Genomic DNA, 13,977 nt, shown 5'->3' on the forward strand with positions numbered 1-13,977 from the left:
AGAGTGGTGTCAGCTGGTATTGTTCATTCTGTGTGCTGGAGGTGCTGTGCCTGTTCAATAAACAGGTTCTTTTCACTTCTCTCTGAGGAATTCTTCCCAAACCATTTGGGGGGAGAAGCCATGTGGGTTTGCTTTCTGGAGGGGCCCCTTTGGAGGTTTTCTCCCAAATTTGCCCTAAACCAGGATAAGGGCCAAGTGTGTGTGTGTGTTGGGACTGTTGGCTGCCACTCACAGGACTCTGTGCAATGGTGTGCAGTGGAGTGCTTGGCAGATTCAGTTTAGATGTAATGTTATATAGTGCAATATAATATAGAATAATATAGTACAATAAAGTAATTAATTAGCTTTCTGGTAAGATGGAGTCAGGTGCATAATTTCTCCCTGCATAGGGGTCATCCTTTTGATAGAGTCCCTGTTCAGCAAATACATGTGGAGGTTTTGGATAAGTTGGTGGTTTTTCTTTGCCTGGTGTGGAAGATGCAGGGAAGTGTTTAATTGATATCTAATGAGCAAATGAGAAATGAAGCAAGAACTTGTTAAAAGGTGACTGGAAATGGGTTTAATGTGTAAATGCACAGGCTGTGCACAGGGAGCTCAGATAAGGAGTGACAGGACGAGGGGGAATGGTTTCACACTGCCAGAGGGCAGGGCTGGATGGGATATTGGGAATTGGGAATTGTTCCCTGTGAGGGTGGGCAGGCCCTGGCACAGGGTGCCCAGAGCAGCTGTGGCTGCCCCTGGATCCCTGGCAGTGCCCAAGGCCAGGCTGGGCAGGGCTGGGAGCACCTGGGACAGTGGGAGGTGTCCCTGGATGGGCTTTAAGGTCCTTTCCAAGCCAGGGCAGTGTGGGGTTCCATGCCAGGACTGGCAGGGCATGACCAGGGTGTGAGCAGGCCCCAGGGGACAGCACAGGCTCATTGCTGCTACTCAGGAGCTCATTCCCACTGCAAGCTCAACGTGGATGAGCAGAGGAAATTCTGCAGGTCAAAGAGCAAGATCCCCAAGTGGCTCCAGATTTGGTGCACACACTTTTCTCCACCAAGAACTTTTTTGCTGGCACAATTAGGAGTGCTGCTGGGAATGTCACACTTCTGGTGGTGGAGTTAAACAAATGCAAGGAATTCCAGAAGATTTTAACAAGATATTGACAGCTAGGAGTGTTTTGATGCACAGAGTAATCCAAAACTTCCATTGGCATTGGTGCTGCAGGTATGGTTATGAAAATTACAATTATCCAGATCATGTTCTAATTAAACTGTTACTCTCCCACCACTGCAGCAACCACATAACAGCTCAATTGCATCCTAGTACATATCCATAAAAATAAGTTTTCCCAAGGTAACTTTTGCCCCTTAAACACAAAATTCCTATTTTCAATTTACTGCTGAAAAAGCCTAACTGAATTACCTTTGAGTTTGGCTGTTTGTTTCAGAAAGGCTGAAAACCTCTGAGCAATAGATCTTTGCACCCTCAACAATGCAGAAACTACCACCAGAACATGGAACTGTGTCTTAATCAATTGTATCACTTAAAAAGCTTGCCAAAACAACAGAAAATATGAGGAATAGTATAAAATAATTTAGCAACATGTAGAGACAAGAGATTGAAGCAATGTTGAAGGGACTGCAGAAAGAAAATAATCTCAAAATAGGCAAACAAATAAAACAAATGGAATGGTTGATAAATACAGCCTGAGGTTCTCAATTTACACATCCCCAAGGCAGCACAGCTCATGAAGCAGGAAAATTTCAACAAACACACAATTTTGTCCACATCTCACCTGTAAACAGCTCGTCCAGCCTCCACCTCCATCCAGTCCAGGGCGAAGTCAATCTGCCTGACAAAGGGGGACATTCTCTTCACAACACTGTGGGCCACCCCCAGCACCACACTGGGCTGCTCCCTCATGATCCTGAGGAAAAAACAAAGAGTTACTGAGCCTCCACCAACAAGAACAGCAGCCCACATGTCAGAGCTCAGTGCATCCCTCTGGGTGTCCAGAGTTGCTGAGGACCCTGCCAGGGGGCTCAGAGACCCTGGCACAGAGCCCAGAGCACCTGGGGATTTGATTTTGACCCCTGGAGCAAGTTACCAGCTTTGTATGAGGACATGAAAGTCACACAGGTTCGAATGGTGTAATAACAAAGTAATCACAGGGTGAAAATGTAGATTTTAGGATTTTTGGTATGGGGGTTATGGGGACAAGATGGAGGAATCTGGGTGTGTCCAGCCTTTCTCCTTCTTCTTGTTCTCCATTTTCTGCAGTGCTGTTGGCACTTTGGGATGGGTTTAGAGTAGAAGCTCACTGTCTAACACAGGTGATGGGTATTGGGAATTAAGTGTAAATATGTTATATGTAGTTTGTAGTATAAAAGGACAGCACAGAGTGCCTGTGGCTGCCCTGCTGAGCAGATCTCAGCTGGGCAGAAAGAAAATTTTATAGATAAGAATTAATAAACAACCTCAAGACCGAAAAGTGAAGAGTCCAGACTCGTTCCTCAGCTGTGTGGGCTGGAGCAGAGACACCCTGCACATCTGGGGCAGCAATTATCAACCAAAACCCGAGACCCACGGGCACCACATCCCAGAGCAGCTGGGCAGAAATTGCCAGCCCTGCCACCACCACTCTCACCAGGCACTCTGACCAAACAGGGGCTGCCCAGCTTCAACCCAGCCCACATAAATGGCACTGAGAGCTGGCACTGTCCTAGAGCAGGATGCCAGTCCTGCTGTCTGCCCCAGTTCCCTCTCCCAGTGCAGCAGGATGGGCAGGAGCCATGTGAGCTCCTGTGTGACCGTGCTCACAGGGGTCCCAGGATGAGGGAAGAGATGAGGATCTGACTCCATGTTTCAGAAGGCTTGATTTATTTTTTTATTATATATATTATATTAAAACTATACTAAAAGAATAGAAGAAAGGATTTCATCAGAAGGCTGGCTAAGAATAGAATAGGAAGGAATGATAACAAAGGCAGCTGTCTTGGACTCTCTGTCCGAGCCAGCTGACTGTGATTGGCCATTAATTACAAACAACCACATGAGACCAATCCCAGATGCACCTGTTGCATTCCACAGCAGCAGATAATCATTGTTTACATTTTGTTCCTGAGGCTTCTCAGCTTCTCAGGAGGAAAAATGCTAAGGAAAGGCTTTTTCATAAAAGATGTCTGTGACACTGTTGTGTATGAGCCACTCTCCTCATTTCCCCTCACACAGGTCCCTCCTGACTCAGGAAAATGTTCATCCTGTCCTCAGCATCTTCCCTCCCTGCTGCTCTGCCCATCTCAGTCCTTTGCTCGTGCTCAGTTTCCCCCACATATCACATCAGAATCTTTTTATATGTAAAGTCTGAGGTGCTTAAAAATAAAACACCTGCTCTGCATTTCAAATATTCCCTTTTCCCTCTTGCAAAGACCACAAAGAGCTGAAATATCTTCTATTAAAGCTCCCCATCTTCACACTGAATGTTTTTAGTCATGCTTAAAAGTCTCTAATAATAAAGACACCATATAATTCAGTATGTTCCTCAAACTGAAAAACTGAGAAGGTTGTGCCAGGACAACCTCAAACTCCACAGTGACTGTGAGGCCTAGCAAAAATCTCACAGACACCTGGGAATTGCTCAGGAATGTCTAATTTCTCCTCCTTTTTAGACTGAAGCTTGCTTCACCCTGTCAGTGTGGGAGTGAGCACTCAAATACCTCCTGAAGCACTCCCAGGGGTGAATGGATCACACACATGTCAGGCTGTTCTGCCTGTTAGGGCAGCTTGTCTTCCCTGTGCAGCATCAAGGGCAGACTACTAAAAAATAGTTATTTCACCAAAAAGAAATAACATCTCACAAAGAAGTCAATTTGTGTCTGCAGCCCCAGCATGAGAAATGCACACAGAAAGGTGAGGGAGCTGCAGGAAACCTGCTCATGGACAAGCAGGGTCCTCCAATCCCCAGTGTCCAGCCTGGCCTTGGGCACTGCCAGGGATCCAGGGGCAGCCACAGCTGCTCTGGGCACCCTGTGCCAGGGCCTGCCCACCCTCACAGGGAACAATTCCCAATTCCCGATATCCCATCCAGCCCTGCCCTCTGGCAGTGGGAGCCATTCCCTGTGTCCTGGCACTCCAGGCCCCTGTAAATTCTCTCCATGTTTCTTGCCAGCCCCTCCAGGCCCTGCAAGGCCACCCTGAGGTCCCCCCAAAGCTTCTCCTCTCCAGGTGCACAATCCCAGCTGTCCCAGCCTCTCCTCCCAGCAGAGCTGCTCCATCCCCTGATCCCCCTGGAGCCTCCTCTGGATCTCTGCAGCAGCTCCAGCTCCTCCCTGTGCTGGGCCAGGGCTGGGGCAGCTCTGCAGGTGGGGTCTCACCTGGGCACAGGCACAGGGGCACAATCCCCCTGCCCTGCTGCCCACGCTGGGCTCAGCCCAGGGCTCAGGGGGGCTCAGGGCTGGGGCAGCTCCAGCTCTCACCCCCAGCACCCCCAGCTCCCTCTCAGGGCTGCTCCAGCTGCAGGAATGCCAGGAATATCCAATTTCTCCTTATTTTTAGACTGAAGATTACTTCACCCTTCACCTGAAACCTCCTGAGGATCGTTGTTCAGTTTTTTACATCCATGTTCCCTTCACAAGGAAGGTGCCAGATTGGTAAGAAAATCTCCTTTTTGTGTTCTCTCTGAGCACAAATCATGTCAACTGTGGATCTAATCTCACCCTAAATAACTGAGGAAGAGAGAAAGGTGTGGAAGGAGCACTGCCACTCCTTGTTCCCTAACTGGATTACAGCTCTTATGGACCATTGCAACCCTGCAGAATCACAGAAAGCCCAAGCAGAGATCCACAGTCCATGACAGACAACACAAGCAGACTCCCCAGGAGCTCTGTAGTGCCTGGGTGGGGCACAGAACCTGCCCTGGAGTCTCTCCAACACCAGAACTGTCCCTCATGGGTGCCACTGCTGCAGCCAGAGCCCCAGAGCTGCAGGGACTGTGGGGCAGCAATGCTCTCCTCACCCAGAGCTCCAATTCATGCTTCTGCAATAATGGAGCCTAAAACTTCAGTCAAAAGCCCTGGAATTGAAAGCGCAGAGATCCACGGGCACATATCCCTATTTCATGTTGAACTCACCCTACTCACACACCTGCATTTGAATGTCTCCATGGTAAATTAAAATGAACACTTGCTCTTACATTTACAACACATAAAGATCCAGCAACAAACACCATTACCAAAAAGCAGGACAGCTTTTCTCTCCTGACCCTCTTCTCTGGCCCTGATTTTTCTATGCCATCCCAACCAAGATACCAACAGACACATGGAAAACACCCAGCCCTATCCTTCTCAGCAGATTCAAAAGTTAAATAAAGCCCCTAAAAACTCCTGGATGGTTTAGCTCATTGGTTTTACTCCACATGCTTATTTAGCCCTCAAAGGCTCTTCCCACACAGGCTGTCTGCTGTCATCAATAAAAGCCATTTATTCGTTTCCTCCCTCATAATATGTATCTTAATATTTAATGCATCCAAAATACAAACTAACAGCTTCATTATTTCCACCTGGAGATCTCTCATGTCCCTCAGCTCCATGCAGCTTCCACAAGAGAATTAACACAGAAGGTGAGACCCACCCTTATGCAGGAGAAGAGAAAAGAGGTTTTTTTCCCCCATTATCAGCCCAGTTTCCTTCCTCTCACGTGGGCATTTACATCCCTGATCTTCTGTTTGGCACAGGTACTGGGAAAATTAAAATCCAAAGCTCTGCACTACAGAGGTTTCTGAAGGGACTTTGAGGATTCTTTACTAGAAAGCTCACCAAGTGTAACAATAAGGGCTAAGCAGTTTCTGTCAAAGTCTGGAGCTTCTGCAGATATTCTTGGGGATGTGGCTGCAATGGGATTTTCAGCTTAGCTGGCAAGACCAAATAAAAATCAAAGCTTTCCTGCTTCTCTGGCAAGTGCATATGATGAAACCTCTGAAGTGTGAAATTTACGGAAGCAGAAAATGTGAGAGAGCCACTGGTAGCGCAGATCCTGAATGTATTCCCCCAGAAGATCCTGGTGACAACTTGATTCCTGATTCCAGGAGCTGCACACTGAGAGCACTGCAGGCACATTCCATGGAATCAGCCCTGGATTCAGCACCACCAGCTTGTGCCACCCCTGGACATGCACTCTGCATCTACAGCCAGCAGCACAAAAAAGGAGAAATTCCACTGCCCTGGATTTTCATGGGAAAGATTTAATCCAACACTCAATTCTCCACCCCAAGCTCCTTCCATTGCTGTGCTCTTTGCCTCATGACAACCACTGAGCCCTTTCTGCTTCACCCTCTCATTAATTATTGAGAAAAAACACAGAGTGTTCCACAGGGCAGCACAGAGGAAAACAGGAAACACATGTGACAGGAAAAGAAGAATGAAATTTTGGAGAATAACAGGAGTTTTTGTCAAATTTCACCTAGTCTGTAAGCTAAGAGAAAAAATGAACAAATTAAGATAAAAATAATTCCTCTGAGATTCCAGGCAAAGGAGAAAGCTGAACATTGTGGAACTATGAACATAGAATTTACATTAAAATGACAAAAAGAACTACATCCTATTTTATTAACAAGTTTTTCTTTCTCATAGAATTCAAAGCAAAAATGAAGCACCAGAAGAAACCTGATGCTTTTCAAAGCCCTTCTCCAATGTCACTTTTAAATATGGGCCCAGAAGTGCCATAAAGCCTGGGCTTCAGGACGAATTGTGAAGATGAAATGGTGGAATATCACAGAGCTTGTAAAATTGAGAGAACAGATAATAGACTTTAAAGGAGAAAAAGAAAGATTTGGAAAGGACCCAAAAATAATGATGAGGTGATAGATTTATGGGTCTTGATCCCTGACTGGTAAGGGGTCAATGGGAGCAGAAAGGTAATCTGGAATTAACAGGAGGTAATTCAGTTCTTGAGAGAGAAGAGAAATCTCAGGAAAATGAGCTTCAGTAAAAGAGAAAGAATCCAGTCCTCAGTAGCAAAAAAACAAGAAAAAAAAAAAAAAAAAGAGGAATAGGTGGAATCTGCCAGGCTGGCTGAGACAACAAAATGAAATTTGAAGCCAGAAACAAGCAGGAAAACAACAGCAGGAAAAGACAGAGAGAAAAAGTGGCTGTTTAGGAGAAATAGCCTGGAACCACACGGAATGGCACAAGTGGGAAGCATCTCTCAAAAATTAGGCCAAAGAATTGACAAGCACCTCAGAGCCTGGGAAGAACACAGCTCATCAAGCAGCACCTGCTGAGCACAGCAGGTTCAGCTCCACGGCCTCTGCCTGGGGTGGGAAAACCAAAATCCCACAGTGAGGATGCTGGGACAGAGCTGGTCAGGAACACAAACAACAACAACAATTGCTTAGAAAGGAGGAGGTTGTGCAGAGATGGACATCACAGTGGCCTACAAAACACAACAAACCCCCAGAAGTGCTCTGTGTAACTCAGGACTCATGGAACATTCCAGAAGCTGGAAAAGGAGATTGTGCATTAGACACAAATGATGTCTGTGAACTAATTCTATCTCTAAATGACAAGATCACAGAGTAAATCAAGGGCATTAATCATTATTATTGGCAACAAGGCTAACCACAGCCATCATATTGCATTTTTAATTACCTGTATTTCCTTTTAAGCATTAAATCCCAAATCAGGTGCTACTTCCAAGGTCCAGGAAGGAACCTGTCTTGTAGGGGAATTATTCTCTAACCAGTTCTATAAGTGAGCATTAAAACCCCACAGTTACACCCACAACAATCACTCATAACACACTCAACTCCCTGGCTCTGTCTGGGAACAGAACTGGGGAGGTTTTCCAGCAAAAAGGAATAATTAATCCAAGACAAAGGGCTTGGCCAAAGCAGCAATTAACCAAGCAAAGTGCAGGCTCTGGGCAGATTTTTTCATTTGAATTATGAAGTATATGAGAAACTTGGGCCATAATTCCCACCCCACTGGGTTAAGTGCTCTATAGGCCTTGAACAAAGACTTTTCTCTAAGCCATTTAATATTGTCACGTTCCCTGAATTGCTCCTTGCTGGAGTTAAACCACCTGAGAGAGGGACCACACTCCTATACCCACCCCATAAAAACATGGTTTGCTGTGGGATGCACCTGCAGCAGCACAAACATCCAACACTGGGATTAAATCCATGGCATCACTGCTATTGGAAAAGACCTCCAAGGTCATCAGGTCCAAGCTTTAACTGAATGCCTCCAGGCCCACTAAACCTTATCACAAAGTGCCACATCTTGGGTGTTCACACGTTTTTTGGAGCACCTCCAGGGACAGTGACTCCACACTGCCAGAGCAGCCTCTTGAGATGTCCAACTATTCTTCCAGTGAATAAATAATTCCAAAAATCCAACTTGAACCTCCCCTGGCCATTCCCTCTGCTTCTGTCCCTGTTCCTGGGAGCAGAGCCTGACCTGTCCCACTGTCCCCTCCTGTCAGGAGCTGTGCAGAGCCACAAGGGCCCCCTGAGCCTCCTTTGCTCCAGGCTGAGCCCCTGCCCAGCTCCCTCAGCCCCTCCTGGGGCTCCAGACCCTCCATGTCCTTCTTGCACTGAGTGGCCCAAAATTAACCCCAGGATTTGATGAGTGGCCCCTCACCAGCACCCAGCACAGGGGGACAGTCACTCCCCTGCCCCTTTGTTCAATACAGTAATAAAAATTCTAAAAAATACTTTAAAAATCCCAGATCTACGTATGTTTGAATGGCAGAACTCACTCATAGAAATGGGACTTGGAGATGGAGAGGAAGCTGCAGTCTCTGTTGGCCTTGATGGTGAAGATGAGGGGCTCCCCAGTGAGCACAGCCAGCTGCCCCACCAGCTCCCCAGGGTGGGTGATGAAGAGGCAGGTGTCCTCCTCAGAGTCAATCTTCCTCTGGTACACATGGAGCATCCCAGAGACCACAAAGCAGACATTGACATCCTGGAGCAAATGGGAGGGAAAAATAAAACAAAATTAAAAAAAGAGCTCAATTAAAATCCCCCCCCCAGATTTTAAAAGCAATTATCCCAGTGACAGAGCTATCATGACCAATCTGTTTCCCAGAAAACTCCCCTATAGCTTTTGAACAATTAGGTGGTAAAATAAGATACAATAGTGAATTATTAAAAGCAGGGTATGAATATTTAAAACTAAGCAGGCACAATATTGAAAAATGCATTTCTCTTTGGGTGGTTGTGAAAAATGAAGGCTGCATCCTGAGATATCAAGGAATAACAACAGAACTAGGAGAGGAGGAGATAATGGGGAATCACAGCTGCACGATGAGGGGCATGGCAGGTCAGCAGGGCAGAGCCCAGCAGTGCAACTGCAGCTGCCCATCATCTGCTTTGCTTAAGCTCCTCTATTTACACAGGATTATTATAAATGAAGCTTGTTACATCCTAAACACACTTTGCTATCAACAAATAATGCTGGATTGGTTTTCTATGAGGGCTTTACTGCCACTGATAGCATCATAAAAGCCCAAAGTGCAGGGTTGAGAGGCTTCCCAGTCCCCAGAGCTCCTGAGGAAGATGAAGGATGACCCCACACCTTCCCACGAGGTCCATCAGAGCTGACAACACCCAGAGCCCCACCCTGGCTGTGCTGCAGCCCTGTCCTGTCAGCAGGAGGGCCCAGAGCTGGGGCCTTCACCTCCAGAAGGGGTGGCTTGGGAAGGGACAGGTGGGAATGTTTTATTTCCATTAATGTGTATAAACACCTCCTGGAGGGGCACAGACTGAGCAGACTCACCTGATCCCCCTGCCTGGACAGCACAGTGCCAGCAGTGACCTGGTGCAGTGTCACTTTGCCATTCAGCAGGGCAGGATTCTGGAGAAGAAAAGGGTGGAGGTAAAATTTACTGCTCTGTGCACAGGTAAAGGTGCCAGAATGTGAGGAACCACCCAAATAAAGTAAGAACAACAGTTAAGACTATTTTACAAGTACTTGTATCTCTTTAAAATATGGCACCTATTTTTATAATTCTCTACCCACCCAATATTTCTTCCAGAAGAGGAAAAAAGGTGTGATTTAATTGATACATTAAGGTGTGATTTAATTGATCTATTTGAATTGATCACATTTGGATTCTTAAGGATTTTCCATTCATCAATTTCCCCCCCAGACTCTTTAAAGGGTCTTTAATGAAAAAAGATTTGTATCAGCTGGCATGAAAACCATCAAACATAAAGTTACCTTCAAAGGAAGGTGAAACTAGAGGAGATTCTCTGTATCAGGGAGTACCAGGACAGAATAATCCAGCACTGGCTGTGTCCCAGCCCAGCCCTGGGCACACAGCTCAGAGCTCATTTTCACACACACTGTCCAACAAAAGCTTCCCCAAGCTCATCAGCTCCTGTGCTCAGGCACACAACAGTGGGAATTTCACTCCCAACTGAAAAGCACATGGGAGGAAAGATCTTCCCAAAAGCCACCCTCAGTTTGGACCCCAATCCCTTGCAATGCCAAGGAGATGAGCTGGCTGAGCCTAAAATTTCCTTTGATCCAAACATTGCTTTTATCACCACAATCCTGAGTGCATAACAGACACCCAAACAGGCACAGAGAGACTTTTCCTTCCATCTCAAAGAACTGCCCACACAATCTGGGGTCCTGTGTGCAGCCAGGATCAAACCCTAATGCTTCAGGCCACCTTTGCTTTGGCATAACCTTCACTCAAACCAACAAATCACAGAGTCACAGACTGCTTGGTTTCAAAGGGACCTTAAAGCTCATCCAGTCATGGCAGGGACATTTTCCACTGTCCCAGGTGCCCCAAACCCCAATGTCCAGCCTGGCCTTGGGCACTGCCAGGGATCCAGGGGCAGCCACAGCTGCTCTGGGCACCCTGTGCCAGGGTCTCACCATGCTTCAAATAAAGAATTTCTTCCTAATATTCAATGTCAGCCTGCCCTCCTTCAGCTTAAAGCCATTCCTCCTTGCCCTGTCACTCCATGCCCTCAGTCCCTCTCCAGCCTTCTTATAAACCTTCAGAAATTCAGCATTTTATCAGCACCCTGAAGGGGCTGGGGCACAAAACAAGGCTCAGTTATGAGTGCACAGGTCAGGCTGAAGCAGTTCTGGCTCTCACAGCCTCCCTGGGTGCTTGGCTGTGCCTCAGAGGCAGAAGCACTAAAGCTGCACTCACAGGAGAACCAATTGAGCACAAGAGCAGAGCACAATGTGACCCCAGCCATCAAGTCCATTCCAGCAGGAAACCAGCACAGCAGAGATGTAAACACTCCACCAGTGTAATTGTTCTGCCAGGCTGGAATTGTTCTATTTTGGGGTGAAAAGAAATAGTGCAAGTGAAATAATCACAATTATTCTTTACACCTACTGCTGATAAAAAGAACACATTTTCATCAAAAATAGTTTTATTAAAGCCAATCTGTTTCATGGGAACATATCCAATGCAGAGAACCTGACAAGCACCTGTCAAAATATTTCAGTTCAGCAACAGCAACTCAACTAATTTCTATAATGTTTTTTCTATATTTAGACATTTATGGTTGTATAGTATTACCTATTCTCAAAGCCAAAGCTGTAACTCTGAAAGTGCCTCTCAGCAGGGGAATTCAGGCTCCCCCATGAGCTCTGCTTATCAAGAGCATTTTCAGGCTGCATCAGCTCAAAAAATAAAAAATTGCTGCCAAGATTTTCTTCATGTCTAAGACTACTTAAGTACTGGGATAGATTGTACTCAGGGCTGTGAGAGCCTCAGCATTGGAGATCTTTAAAGCAGCTCAGCCAAAAACCTGCCAGAAATGACTTGGCAGCATCTGATTGTGCCTCAGGCATGGCAGGGACTGAGTGACCTCAGGCAGAGCTTGGACTCCTCCTTTGCTGGGCAATCTCTGCCCCATGAACCAAGAAAAGAAACGACAAATGAAATCCATCCTGTCCCTCTCACATGGGTGAGACCAGCAAACCCCAGTTCAGCACTGCACAGCCACAGGGTTTAGGGTGAAATCTGCACTGAGCCCCCCAGGGAGGGAAAATAACAAAATAATTACCCCAAAAAGCTCCATTTCCCAGCAATGTGATACATGACCGCGGTACATGATTGCAGCAGGAATCTCAACAAAGTTGGTTACAACAGCAAATTTAAGAAGCAACAAAGGTTATTTCTAGGTAACAAATTAGCAGGAGTTTATGGTAGGAAGTGAAAACACAAACCAGTTATAAACAAGTTAAATACAGCAATAATTAACTGGGACAAATAATATTTTTGTCAAAGGAAATGCCCTTGTAACTCACAAAGAAGAGATGCCAGCAACACTGCTTAACCCTCCTCATCATAGATAAAGCTGAAAACACACAAAAACTGTAGGAGATTGAAAACCATTCATGACAGAGATCCAAGGAATTCAAGTTACTTAAAACAAAAGAAAAAAAAAAGAAAATTTTAATTCTGATGTCAGATACCTAAAGGCTATTTGAAATAATGCCTCTCTTTCTAGAGACATTTATCCTCTCTCTCTGTCACATAAAAAAACCTCAACTAAACAATCAAAAAACCCCAAAGCTACCATCTGTCATCAAAACATCTCAATTTTATTCACTCTGATTGGCTGCTCTGAAAAATGACAATTTAAAATGCTTTCATCTTATTTTTTAAGAGAAGACCTTACAAGAATTCATTTCCTTTCATGTAAGCAGAGCAGCATTGAACACAAATACTTTGTACACAGTAAGATTATTCTTGCATTTCTTGTAGAAGAATCAACTTTTGTATTACTACATGGGAAAAAAAATTGAGATTTCAATTTTTGACATTTGGCCACATCCCAACAGAATTTCATTTGCTTGTGAAAAACTACAGTGCTTGAAAATCCTATTTTATTTCACCAGTATTTAGATCTTTATGTTATAAATTCTGCCTATTAGGAGCTGCATTTTAAGGATACTGTTGAAATCAACTTTATCTCTGAACTGCTACTTGGTAATTACTGAGAAATTTATTCTAGACTAAAAGAAAAGTGCTGTAATAAGGAGCTTCAGTAATCTTGGCATTTTGCTTATGATCTGATAGTTGGCTCAAGAACAGAACAGATGAAGTCTTACTCCTTCTGCAACAATAATTTATTCTAAAATAATCTGCAGCCTTTCATGAGGATATAAATGCCTGAAAAACCCTGAAAATGAACATAATGAGGCAGGTAAGGCTCCTGCAGCCTGAGAGACCTCAGATCAGTGAGGATGGGGAACAGGCACCTCCAGCCTCGCAACTGGGAGCTGAAAGACCCTGACAGGGATTTTGAAGCTGCAAGGGGAATAATTTTGGAAGTCAGGAAGGAATGCTAAAATCTAGAAGTAAAATCTTTTAAATTCTAGCTGGTGTTGTTTGCTGACAGCTCTGAAGGCAGGAGGAGGTGCAGCAGCTGTGCCCAGCCCCTGGCAGCAGCAGCAGACAGGAATTATTGCAGAACAGGCTGGAACAAACCAGGGCTGTCTGTGGCTGACTGAGACAGATGCTGAGCTTTCCCAAACTGTCTGAGCATCCACATGAACAGACACACCTCTGTAACGAAATGCAGCTGGAATGATGAGAACAATTTTCAATCCTTCTTACACCACCAAGTGTCTGGGCCTCTAGCTTGTCAGAGTGACCCCAAGAAGAGCTGGAAAGTCTCTTTTCCCAGCCTGGCACTTGAAGAAGGAGTCAGGGCTCTTAATTTCTCAGTCTCAAGGTTGTTTATTGCTCCTTATCTATAAAATTCTTTCTCCTGTCTAGCTGAGGTCCGCTCAGCAAGACAGTTCAGGCACTCTGCCTGCCCCCAGGGTGGTGTTATCTTTTTATACTAAAAACTACATGTACAATATTTACAATTATTTTCCAATACTTATCACCTATGTCAGTCAGTGAGCTTCTACTCTAAACCAATCTAAAAGTGCCAACATCACAGCAGAAGATAGAGGCCAAGAAGAGGAAGGAGAAAGGCTGGACACACCCAGATCCCTCCATCTT

At 45.4% G+C, this 13,977-nt stretch overlaps 1 protein-coding gene across 2 annotated transcripts in view; it reads right to left on the bottom strand.

The window, feature by feature from the left end:
• Nucleotides 1–13,977, bottom strand: part of PNPLA7 (patatin like phospholipase domain containing 7) — a 135,761-nt gene that overhangs the window by 92,828 nt on the left and 28,956 nt on the right. For both annotated transcript variants that reach the window (XM_058818113.1, XM_058818112.1), the window contains exons 16-18: nt 9,759–9,836; nt 8,740–8,945; nt 1,781–1,912 (exon numbers count right to left, since the gene is read on the bottom strand). In XM_058818113.1, the coding sequence (XP_058674096.1) occupies nt 1,781–1,912; nt 8,740–8,945; nt 9,759–9,836 (416 nt within the window). The remainder of the gene's footprint in view (nt 1–1,780; nt 1,913–8,739; nt 8,946–9,758; nt 9,837–13,977) is intronic.

Source organism: Ammospiza caudacuta, chromosome 21, assembly GCF_027887145.1.
Source record: "Ammospiza caudacuta isolate bAmmCau1 chromosome 21, bAmmCau1.pri, whole genome shotgun sequence".
NCBI classification, from domain to species: domain Eukaryota; kingdom Metazoa; phylum Chordata; class Aves; order Passeriformes; family Passerellidae; genus Ammospiza; species Ammospiza caudacuta.